Source organism: Geotrypetes seraphini, chromosome 2 (genome assembly GCF_902459505.1).
Source record: "Geotrypetes seraphini chromosome 2, aGeoSer1.1, whole genome shotgun sequence".
Taxonomy (NCBI): domain Eukaryota; kingdom Metazoa; phylum Chordata; class Amphibia; order Gymnophiona; family Dermophiidae; genus Geotrypetes; species Geotrypetes seraphini.
The window spans coordinates 41,017,383-41,030,170 of record NC_047085.1 but is presented as its reverse complement, the minus strand read 5'-3'; the positions used below and the strand labels follow the sequence as shown (position 1 = coordinate 41,030,170).

Below are 12,788 nucleotides of genomic sequence, written 5' to 3'. Positions count from 1 at the left end.
CTTTCATTACCTTTCAAAAGGCTTTTCTGTGTTACAAATTTTAACATGTAAACTGCCTAGACAGTTGTTAATGATTGGCAGTGTATAAAATATGTTCCTTTAATTCCAAATCTAACTCCAATACACTAGAATGCTGCACTCCTAGGTATTTATATATACTTTCCTGCTCATGTAATTCTATATTAGCATTCTGTTGCACATTTTCAATTTTGCTTAGTTTTCCATTTTGTTAGCATATTTGTCCACATTAAGTATCATTCTGTTATCTGAAGACCTGTTAGCTGGAGGTCATCATTGCCTCTAGAATTAAGGAAACCTCTGTAGCCCAGTATGTTAAGAGTACTTTGGGAACATCTGGGAGATACTTGTTCATCTTGGTAAACAGATACGTTTTTACTTCCTTCACCAGTACAGTCAGAAAGCAGACCAGCATTTGGCAGCTTCCTTCACTGGGGGGAGAGGTCTCCTATATTCATATTCTCCCACACTTGTGGTTCTGACAACTTTAATAAAATAAAAGAAGCTAAGGAACAATTCTCATAACTATTCCTTGGTCATGTAAAATTACCTATTTAGAAATCAGTTGGGCTAAGAAGTACATTCACTGGTCATGCAGAATCAAGGAGCACTGAGTTGTTCCATTATCCTGTCTGATGGTTATCTCTTGGCTTCTAGGAAGGAATCCACCAGAAAATTATATGGGTTCAGATCACAAGTTTGCTATCCTAGTACTTTCTCTGTTCCCAGGGTTCACAATCTAACCCTCCTTTTACTAAGCCACAGTAAAGGTTTCTACCGCAGCTCGAAGTCCTTAATACTCCAACGCTGCTTCAACAGTCATAGAATTCCTATGGTGTTGGAACATTTAGTGCCTTGGGCCGCAGTAGAAAACTCTACCGTGGCTTATAAAAGAGGGCTTAAGTGAGCTGCAGTGAGAATTGAATTTATATTCATCTGATGAAATCCTCTCTTGAGTGTATAAAAAAACACTTTTGAATTCAGTGAAAACACAAAAAAGCTAAAATTACAGAATAATTCTGTTTTTCTGTTTCTGTAATTTTCCTACTTGGCATTTGCTTTAGTCAAGCCATCCATACATCCACTCTACCATCTCAATCATATAAACAATAGAAATATTTTAAAAATACATCTAGGGCTCTACATCTTTTTCTGGTTCCAATATTCCATTCTATCATGAAGAAAATACCTATTCTAGCAACATAAATGCTATTGATTTCACTGATGAAACCCAGCAAGAGAAATCAACTGCTTCCCAAAGGGAAGAAGATATTTGGGTTGCCAAAAGTGAAGAGAGTATGAGCTAGTGGCATGCGTTCTAAGTATCTGAGGCCATACTAGACTGATTCAGTAATGAGTGTTGGAGGCTGCTGGAATGAATGCCTGAGTGGGTAATACGGGATGTTAGTCATAGTGATTATAGCCTCCTTTTATCAAGCTGCGCTAGGGTTTATCGTGAGTGAAAGCTCCGATGCTCATAGGAATTCTATGAGCATCAGAGCTTTTACTGCAGAGGCCTGTGATACAAAAAAACCCCAAACCAACCCCAAACAAAAAACCCTAATGCAGTTTGATAAAAGTGGGCCTATGCCTAACAGGGTGAAGTGGAAGAATTGATTAGTAGCTGGGTCCATCTGGCAGGTTGTACAAATGACTAGGAGGCTCACTTGTTAATGGTGGTGGTTAATATTGGTTATGAATAAGTCTAGATGCAAATTTTCTAACAAGACCTAGCAGAAATGCTGGTTTCCTCAGCAACAGCAGCAGATGAACCCAGAGACTAGTGGGATAGCACACATCTACCAGCAGGCGGAGATAGAGAACTGATTAACAGGTGGTCCTATTGGTTGGCACTCTCCCTGTATCTTCAGTATTCAATATCTCCCAGCAGGTGATGGTCACTTTTCCACTAGCTCCTGAAGACTGGCTGGCATATTATTTATTTTTCTGTTGAGATTATTCTCTTCAGGTAGATAGGGGTGTTTAGCTGAGCGGTGCCAACTTTGGGAAGTACACCTACCCCCCCTCCCCAGGTCCCTACTCCACCCTCCTCTCCTTTGGGATTGAGGTTATTCCTTGGTTTTTATTTTTTCTTCTTTCCTTTAACCCCCCCCCCCCAAAAAAAAACAAAAAAAACAACAACTTTAAAACCAGTGTGCTGCAGCTGGATGGTGCTTTCCTGGCAGTTGCAGTTTGCAACTACCAGCCTTAACAAAGGTGAACTTGGGTAAGAAAGGTTTTATTTTGTAGCTCTATTTCTGCTTGCTGGTTTGGTTTGCTGGGTTGGTTGCTGCAGTGTCGCTGAAGGGTGTTGTTTTTTTGGCTGCCAATTTTGATTTGCTCAGGGGTTTGTTTTCATTGTAATGGCAGCAGAGGCAGTTAAATGGTGTTCCCGCTGTGGGAAGCAGCGAATACCATCGGGCCTCTATTCGGCAGGGTGTGCAGACGCAGTGGATGAAGAACTGCAGATGGTGCCTGAGCGATCAATTGTTTCCCTCGTGGTTGAAGGCTGGCCTGTTTCTCCTGCACTTGCAGTTGCTTCCATTCTGCTTCAATGCACATCAGCAGCTGGGCAGGCAGTCAGTGGTTTTTCTTCTTCTGCTGCTGTTGCGGGCCGGGTTTCTGGGCAGGAGCAGATTCTTTTGACGCAGGCTCCTGCAAATTCGGTGTTTTTTTCCCCCGGAGTTTGTTATGTTGATGCATAAAGCATTTTTGATGCAGAGATCTTAGTCTGCGCAGCAGCGGGAAGGTGATGTGGACCAGGTACCTGTTCTTTATGCCAATGGACCTCCTCAATGAGTCTCAGGTGGCAAAATGGCGCAGGGTAGCACCTCTGGACGGAGGGGACCCTCTGTCTGACTCCGCCTTATCTCTTGCTCTTCCAGATACTCTGGAGGAAGGTGAGGTAGCGGATTTCGAGTTTGAGGATGCGCTGGATAGGAAGGTGGATGATCCTACGGCGCTCTGTCTTTTTCATAAGGAGGAATTGCTATCTTATTTCCAAAGCGCTACAGAGCCTTAATATCTCTTAGCCTGATCCACATGCGCTAGGGTCGGCTAATCCTCTTATGGCGGGCATGAGGAAACCGGCTAAATCGTTTCCGGTTCATGAGGTGATGCAAGAACTTATTTCAGCTCAATGGAACATGCCTGAGGCTGGTCTCCGTGCGCTAAGGCTATGCGCCAGTTGTATCCGGTTTCACATGACGAGCTGGATAAATTTAAGACCCCCATGGTGGACCAGGGACTGAGACAGACAGAAAGAAAGACAGCGGGAGTCGCCTCAGGAGGGGTGCGGGATGCGGCAGAGGGAACTTTTCCAATGGGTTCAACTGGGCGGCTGTCGGGAACCTCTGATCAGGGGCAGAGCAAGGTAAGTATATCATAGGGATAAGAAGGAGGGGGGGGAGAAAAAGGAAGGGTCGCCTACTGCTGGACAGGGGGAGAAGAAAAGAGGTGCTGCTGGACAGGGGGGAGGTAAAACAAAGGGAGAAGGGCTGCTGCTGCATAAGGAGAGCAGTGAAGGGGTGGTGGTGGACACAGGGGAGGTAAAAGGAAGGGAGAATGGACAGGGGGAGCAGGCAAGGGATGGTGATGGACAGCCAAGGAAAAAGAAAGAAAGAAAGCAGCTAAGGAGAGAGAGAGAGAGAGAAATAAAGACAGACACACACACACATATTCTAGCACCCGTTAATGTAACGGGCTATAAGACTAGTTAATATATAATAGCATAGACTAATGATAAGTACATATAAATACAACTAGAATACAAACATAAGAATCAATCATAGATCCCAATGGACCATGTACATATTAATAAAATTAAAAACCAAGAGTAGAAAATTCATTGATACCTTATATATCGTTCACCACCTCATTTAATATATACTGGTTAAAATAATTAAATAAATATGCAGTTCATATTTGATAAAAAGTCATCAACCTTCTAGAAGCTTTAAAATCATACAGCAATACAGTTTATATTTGATAAGCAATCATCAACCTTCTAAAAGTTTTAAATTCATACAGCAATCTAAAACTGTGCTGGAGTAAGGTATAGGGCTACTAAAGAACTTTAAATCCATATAACAATATAAGTCTATGAACGAATGAGGTATAAAATTAAGATATCCTTACCATCAGGCAGTACGTTATATACTAAGCAGTGGGGAAAAAACTACTAATCTCAATATATGAAGAGGAAGGAGGACACTATTGTAAAGCTGGATAGTCATATCAAACCAATTTCATAAAACATAATGAGTATCAGGCACACCTTGTGAGTCTTCGACGGGTGTATTAGAAAAACCGTACAATATATAAAGATATACGCTCCCTCTAAATGCGGCTGCTAAACTGAGAATGAAACAATAAATAAACAGTTAAAAGATCATATCTTAAAATAACAGAATAAGTTATTATTCTGTTGTTATTTTAAGATAAATAAATAATAATTTTAAGATAAATAAATAAACCAGTTAAAAGATCATATATCTTAAAATAACAACAGAATAATAACAACTCGATATTACTCTGTTATTTTAAGATATATGATCTTTTAAATGTTTATTTATTTATTTTGTTTCATTCTCAGTTTAGCAGCTGCGTTTAGAGGGTGCGTGTATCTTTATATATTGTACGGTTTTTCTAATACACCTGTCGAAGACTCACAAAGTATGCCCGATACTCATTATGTTTTATGAAATTGGTTTGATATGGTTATCCAGCTTTACAATACTAAACTAAACTTTAAGTTTATATACCGCATCCTCCTTCCTCTTCATATATTGAGATAGATTAGTAGTTTTTTCCCCACTGCTTAGTATATAACGTACTGCCTGATGGTAAGGATATCTTAATTTTATACCTCATTCGTGCATAGACTTATATTGTTATATGGATTTAAAGTTCTTTAGTAGCCCTATACCTTACTCCAGCATAGTTTTAGATTGCTGTATGAATTTAAAACTTTTAGAAGGTTGATAATTGCTTATCAAATATAAACTGTATTGCTGTATGATTTTAAAGTTTCTAGAAGGTTGATGATTTTTTATCAAATATGAACTGCATATTTATTTAATTATTTTAACCAGTATATATTAAATGAGGTGGTGAACGATATATAAGGTATCAATGAATTTTCTACTCTTGGTTTTTAATTTTATTAATATGTACATGGTCCATTGGGATCTATGATTGATTCTTATGTTTGTATTCTAGTTGTATTTATATGTACAGTACTTACGATTAGTCTATGCTGTTATATATTAATTGTCATGTTACATATATATTTTATATAAATACTTTGTATGTTTTTAACTTGTTTATATCCATGTATGTACTTGTAGACTCCTGAGGCAGGTCGGTTAGGCCAAAAAGTGCATGTCGGGTCATTGAGTCATTGGATGAATTTATGAGACTTTGGATGAATAAAGGTATTTGAATTTATCAGATGAGTTGAAGTACACTTTCTTTGGTGCGCACCATTCTGATTGGGACAATTCCACTTTGGTTCTGTGCTTTTGAGTTTGTGGATTTGTTTCCCCTGTTTTATTTTGAACAGGGGTTTCAGTTCTATCTGACTTCCCAGATCTGGAGACGGGTCTGGCTTATTTGGCGGACGCCCTCTGATATTATTCACGCTTCAGTGAAACAAATGTCTTTCTGTTTCTCACCGATCATTGTGGCTCCAGCACTGGGCGGCAGATGCGGCTTCCAAGCTTAGACTGGTGAGACTTCCTTTTAAGGGTCGTTTGTTATTCGTAGACGATTTAGAAAAACTGGTTAAAGATTTTGGTGATACCAAGATGCAGAGGTTACCGGAGGATAAACCTAAAGCCCCTTTGAAGGCTTTCTCTACCAGATCTCGTTTCAGGGATGTTAAGCATGGAAAGCTGTCTTTTCCGCCTTCTTACAGCTCTTCCTATACTCCCAGGCCTAGGTTTTCACAAAAGAATTCTTTTCGTCCTACGAAACCCCAACCTGCTCCACCAGTCCTAACCCCGACCTTACGTAATTCCCAATGACGGGATGTTGGCTCCCTCCGTAGATTCTTGGTCTCCCCTTGTGCGGGGGCAGCCAAACAAGAATCAGTGCAGGTTCTTTTGGCGATTGGGGCCGTGATTCCAGTTCCTATGGTGGAAAGGGGACAGGGCAGATACTCCATTTATTTCATAGTGCCCAAAAAGGGGTTCGATCAGGCCTGTCCTGGATCTCAAGAAGGTCAATCGCTTTCTACGGGTCAGGCATTTACAGATGGAAACTGTAAAGTCGGTCACTGCAGCTGTTCAGCCGGGGGAATTCCTTACAGCGCTCGACCTCAAGGAGGCTTATCTTCACATTCCGATATGGCCGCCGCATCAGAAGTATCTTCGCTTTGCAATCCTTGGCCAGCACTATCAGTTTCGAGCCTTGCCGTTCGGCCTCGCCACGGCTCCACATACGTTCTCAAAGGTCATGGTAGTAGTAGCAGCGTTCCTTTGCCGGGAAGGAATTCGAGTACATACTTACTTGGACGACTGGTTGATCCGGGCGTCTTCCAGACAAGAGAGTTTGACGGTGACCCAAAGGGTGATCTCTCTTCTTCAATCTTTGGGATGGGTCATCAATTTTTCAAAGAGCTCTCTCACCCCTTCCCAGTCGTTGGAGTATCTGGGAGTACAGTTCGACACGAGTCTGGAGAAGGTGTTTCTACCTAAGGACCGGGAAGCCAAGTTGCAATCTCAAGTTCGACTGCTGCTCCAGTCGCGCAGACTGAGGGTTTGAGATTATGTGCAAGTACTGGGCTCTATGGTGGTGGCTCTGGAGGTGGTGCCCTGGGCTCGCTTCCACATGAGACCGTTGCAGCAGTCGCTTCTCTCCCGGTGGTCCCTAGTGTCTCAGAACTACAATCGGCATCTTCAGTGGATATCGCAGGTGGTGCTCAGCATGCAATGGTGGCTCAGCGAGATCAATCTGTTTAAAGGAATACCTCTTGCGACACTGGACTGGATCATAGTTACAACAGATGCCAGTCTGCTGGGTTGGGGAGCTCAATGCCTTCAATCTTCAGCGCAGGGTGTCTGGTCTCAAGAGGAGGCTCAGTGGTCAATCAATGTGCTCGAGTTGAGAGTGATTCGGCTAGCACTTCATGCATTTTAGTCCATGAATCAGGGCCGCCCAACGAGGGTCTTTTCGGACAATGTGACGGGGTGGCTTATGTCAACTGGCAAGGAGGAACACGCAGTCCTCAATTAGCAAGCGAGGCGATGATCCTCTTCTCTTGGCGGCGCACATTGCGGGGCAAGAAAATGTTCAGGCGGACTTCCTCAGCAGGAATCTTCTGGATCCCCGAGAATGGGATCCGCACAGGTGTTCGACCTGCTTGTTCAGAGGTTGGGGTCTTCCGGAGATAGATCTCATGGCCTCGTCTCTAAATGCAAAGCTTCCTCGGTTCTTCAGACGCCTGCTCCCTGCGTCTGCTGAGGGGGTAGACGCATTGGCTCTTCCATGGCCTCCGAGTTGTCTCCTTTATGTGTTTCCTCCTTGGCTGATGATAGGTTGGGAGTTGCTTTGCATTTCTCGCTTCCCGGGAACGGTGATCCTGGTGGTTCCAGATTGGCTGCGTCATCCATGGTATGTGGACCTGAGGCATCTGTCGATGGGCAATCGGTTGACATTTCCGGTGGCTCCGGACTTGCTAACTCAGGGTCTGATCTGCATGGAAAATCCATCCCACTTTGGTCTTACTGGCCTGGCTCTCGAAAGGTCTCGGCTGAGATGTAGGGGATATTCAGAGCCGGTTATTTCCACTTTTCTTCAAGCCAAAAAGAGATGTACTTCTGCATTGTATGCTAGAGTCTGGAGGGTTTTCGATTCTTGGTGTTCTGCTCAGGGTCTGTCGCCCTTCCAGGCTTCTCTCTCTTCCATCCTTTCCTTTCTTCAAGATGGAGTTGCCAAGAGATTGGCATATAATTCTTTTAAGGTTCAAGTGGCCGCTATTGCTTGTTACAGAGGCCGCGTGGCTAGTTCTTCCCTTGCGTCACAACCTGATGTAGTTCGATTTCTAAAAGGGGTGCAACATATTCGTCCCCCTATTAAGAAGATATGTCCGGAGTGGAGTCTTAAAGTAGATCTTGGGGGGTTGCAAAAGCCTCCATTTGAGCCTTTGTCGAAAGCAACTTTGAAGGATGTGACGTTGAAAGCGGTTTTTCTTGTGGCAATGGCTTCGGCCAGGCTGGTGTCTGAGTTGCAGGCGTTCTCTTGTAGAGATCCTTTTTTGCGCATTTCGGATTCGGGGGTTTCTGTGAGGACTGTTCGATCATTTCTTCCTAAAGTGGTATCAGCCTTTCATGTTAACCAGTCTCTCTTCCTTCCTGCCTTCCGGAAAGAGGATTGGGGGGAGAAGTTCTCTTCACTGCGGTTCCTAGATGTACATAGGGTACTTCTACATTATCTCAGACTTACTAACGACTTTCGACGTTCAGATCACCTCTGTGTGTTATTCGCAGGCCGCAACAAGGGTATGGCTGCATCTAAAGCTTCCATTGCTCGATGGGTCAAGGAAACCATTGCTTCCGCTTACTTGACTTCAGATAAGCGGTTGCCGGACAAGCTTCATGCTCATTCCATTAGAGCGATGGTTACGTCTTGGGAAGAGTCCAGAAATTTTCTTTGGAGATTTGTCAGGTGGCTACTTGGTCTTCTAAGAACACTTTTTCTAAGCATTACCAGTTGGATGTGGCAGTGCGTGCGGAAGATGCCTTTGTTGCGTCGGTTATTGGTGCGGCGTTAGCTTCCCACCCTGATTGAGGATTGCTTTGCTACATCCCACTAGTCTCTGGATTCATCTGCTGCTGTTGCTGAGGAAGGAAAAATTATGTTCTTCCTGTTAATTTTCTTTCCTCTAGACGCAGCAGATAAATCCAGAGCCCACCCTTTCTGGCTATTGGATCTCTGTTTTGTTATAGTTGGTAGTTGTTTTCTCTATTGTTGCCTTTAAAATTTATTATGGGAAAGAAGGTTTTTTTTACATGTTGACCATATTTCTGGTTATGACTGCTTGGGCAAGGAGCAATACTGAAGATACAGGGAGAGTGCCAACCAATAGGACCACCTGTTAATTAGTTCTCTATCTCCGCCTGCTGGTAGATATGTGCTATCCCACTAGTCTCTGGATTCATCTGCTGCATCTAGAGGAAAGAAAATTAACAGGTAAGAACAATTTGAAAATTAGGAGAAAATTGAAATGTTCATAACTTTGTGTAGTTATTTACTGCTTTGAAAAAATTATTTGCACATTATTAGAATAACATCCATATATGTCTACCTAGTACTAAATGATCCTTTTTGGTTTTTCTTTAGGTGTGCTTGTATCCAGTGGTGTTCTCATCTTGCCGCAGCGAGCACTTCTCAAGTTTTATATGTTCAGTCTGGCATTTCTACTAGCTGCAACATCAGTATTGGTCAATTATTATGCCACTTTGCACATTGACTTCTACCGGACCTACTACCGAGCAGCTCTTGGACTCGAATTTCTTCTTTATAATGGACCTTCACTCTGGATGGCACTTATTGTCTTGCAACTTATCTTTGGCATTGGGTTTATTGCATTGCTTCAAATTCCAGCCATATTCTCACAGCTGATAATATTGGATCTATTACTTCCTGTAATAGGGTTCATTATTGAATTGCCTTTCGATATTCAACAAATTTTGGTCTTTATTTCTGGCCTGGGTTTATCAGTGTTTACCATAGTTTGCCTGTCTGTGAAAGTGAAATGGCTCTACTACTCAACCAGGTATGTTTATCTCCTGATAAGGCACATGTACCGTGTCTATGGATTGCAGCTCCTGGTTGAAGATACTTGGAAAAGAATCCATTTTCCAGACATACTGCGTGTCTTCTGGTTGACAAGACTAACTGCACAAGCTGTTGTTTTAGTGTATGTTTTAAAGGTAACAGCCAATGATTCAGGAAATTCATCTTTCTTAATTTCTTGGAATGACTTTTCAGAGCTGGTCTGCAACCTTATTATTAGTGGTTGTGATTCTACTCTAACTGTCTTAGGGATGAGTGCTGTTATTTCCTCAATTGCACATTATTTGGGACTTGGGATTTTAGCCTTCATTGGGTCCACAGAAGAAGAAGACAAAAGACTTGGCTTTGTAGCACCTGTTCTGTTTTTCATTTTGGCTCTTCAAACTGGGTTGAGTGGGCTGAAGCCTGAAGAAAGACTTGTTCGTCTAAGCCGTAACATGTGCCTTCTGTTGACTGCAATTTTACATTTTATCCATGGAATGACTGACCCTGTGCTAATGTCCCTCAGTGCCTCCCATGTGTCATCTTTCCGTCGACATTTCCCAGTGTTATTGGTTTCTGCTTGCCTTTTCTTTCTTCCCATTTTACTCAGTTATGTGCTTTGGCAATATTACGCACTAAACACGTGGCTGTTTGCAGTAACAGCCTTTTGTGTTGAACTTTGCCTAAAAGTAATTGTTTCTTTAACTGTTTATACACTGTTCATGATTGACGGTTACTATAATGTGCTATGGGAAAAGCTTGATGATTATGTCTACTATGTGCGTTCAACGGGCAATATTATTGAATTTATATTTGGAGTAATCATGTTTGGGAATGGAGCATATACTATGATGTTCGAGTCTGGAAGTAAGATTCGAGCATGTATGATGTGTCTACATGCCTATTTCAACATCTACCTACAAGCAAAAAATGGTTGGAAGACTTTCATGAACCGTAGAACTGCTGTTAAGAAGATCAATTCGCTTCCAGAAATAAAGGGAGAACAGTTAACTGAAATAGATGATGTATGTGCAATCTGTTACCATGAGTTTCACACATCTGCTCGCATTACTCCATGCCATCACTATTTTCATGCACTTTGCCTTCGCAAATGGCTTTATATACAAGACACATGTCCAATGTGCCATCAAAAAGTCTACATTGAGGATGACCTCAAGGAGAGCACATCCTTTTCTGCTAATAATGGGTTTGCTGTACCACATGAAAATAATCCGGTGCTGTTAGCAGATGAAGTGGCTGAACCTGAGCCTGATCTCAATGAAGATAATGATAGTACAGAGTATGAGGAAGAAGAGTGGCTCTCCCCTGCTGCCATGCCAGCTGAAGAACAGCTTCAGGAGGATTCAGACTTGTAAGGGGATTAAAGATTTTTTTTAAACAAATCATTGAGGTATTTGGTTAAAAACTGAGTTAAATGTAAATGTTTTTCATTTTACAGTTTGTAATTTTGAAAGCACAAAAGCCAGTATCTCAATGTTGAGTCTGTGAATGGTTTACTATTATGTGCTGCTGTAAATATACCTCTTTCATTACTGCTGGTCTCTTTTGTGACCTGTCTAAATTTATGTACATTGTTGTACATGAAATAAAATATTGTTTTCACATAATCTGCTCTAAGACAAATTGAACAGCAGCTTTTGAACAAATATGGTGTATAAACTGTGCCAAAGAAATGCCAGAATCTAAAATCTGCAGCAGGAAAAACAGTGGAAAAACGAAATATTACTAAAGAGGGGCCTTTAATCTCTTCAGCGTTAAAATAAGTTACACACTATGAGATGAGGCTGGAACAAGTTACACTTACAAAGCTAAAATGTGAACTTAAAGTATAATTGGATATGTTCCTCCTTTTCAGATGAATAACCTCCTTTTCCTGTTGCTACATGACTGTATGAATGATATAAATTTACCTCTCATCCTACAGTCTGCTGTCTCCGTGAATCAGGATTCTTGAAGCGTTATTGTACTTTATTTAATAAAGAATGAAAGAGCAGCGCATTGGACACTTCCTGTAAAGTTGGCTATTCAGTATTAGATAGGCACTGAAGATGGTTCATTAGAATTGAAAGCTAAACAGCAGCTTTGTATTGGAGAAATCTTTACAACACGTGGTCCCAAAATGCAATCCTCAAATACTTTTAACAGGTTTTGTTTTCAGGGTGTCTACACTATGGAAATTAGCTTTGTTTTTTCCTCAAATGCAGATCATCAATATTCATTTTGGGGTACAGTGTTATGAAAACTAGGACTGTTCACAGAACTCATAGATTGTGGTTGGGGAAACACTAGCTTAACAAATGATTTGCTGTTACCTGTGAGCACTGAAATATAAAAAGTGCTTAGAATGAGAATTCTGTAAAGTAGTAGCCTTGCACTGAATATTAGTATATAATGTTAAATATTTAAATATATAAAATTTACCTAAGAAGTTAAATGTTATGAATGTGTTACTATTAAGTGTTATAGCTGGTAACTGGATCAGACTGACTTGGTAAAGGTAAATACTGGGACTGAAGTGAAAAGTGACAGCAGAGTAAAAGTCAGCATGAGCGGCTGTCTTTGGGCCCATTTACTAAAGCTTAGCTGGTGCTAAATGCTGCATGTCCTATTTTATACCTATATGCTAGTGATTCATGTTAATGCCCATTAGTATGTGCTAAGCTTTTGTAAAAAGGTCCCCTTCCTAAGCTGCTTTACAGACTAATTTTAGAGATTTGTAAGTAGCCAGGGGTGCCACAGTGAACTCAGCCCAGTATGTTAAGGCACCCTCCCAAGTTCTCACACATGACCAAGCTAGCTATTACTCCCCTTTGGTGACCTAGACCTGAGCCAGCTCTTAACTGGTCTCTGGTGGGCCTGGCTGGCTGTAAGCGTACACTCGCAAATTCTGGGTTTGGCCTGCATCAGCAGGAATCTAATTGGTATTTGAGTCATGCTATGCTTAAACAGGTTCAAGGCAACTCATGAGC

General features: G+C 41.6%; 1 protein-coding gene across 1 annotated transcript in view; it reads left to right on the top strand.

Annotated features, from left to right (window-relative positions):
* The window catches only part of RNF139 (ring finger protein 139), a 41,157-nt gene extending 28,846 nt beyond the window's left edge, over positions 1-12,311 (top strand). The window contains exon 2 of the mRNA XM_033932956.1: positions 9,361-12,311. Coding sequence (XP_033788847.1) covers positions 9,361-11,174 — 1,814 coding nt within the window. The 3' untranslated portion in view covers positions 11,175-12,311. The remainder of the gene's footprint in view (positions 1-9,360) is intronic.
* The last annotated feature ends 477 nt before the right edge of the window (positions 12,312-12,788 follow it).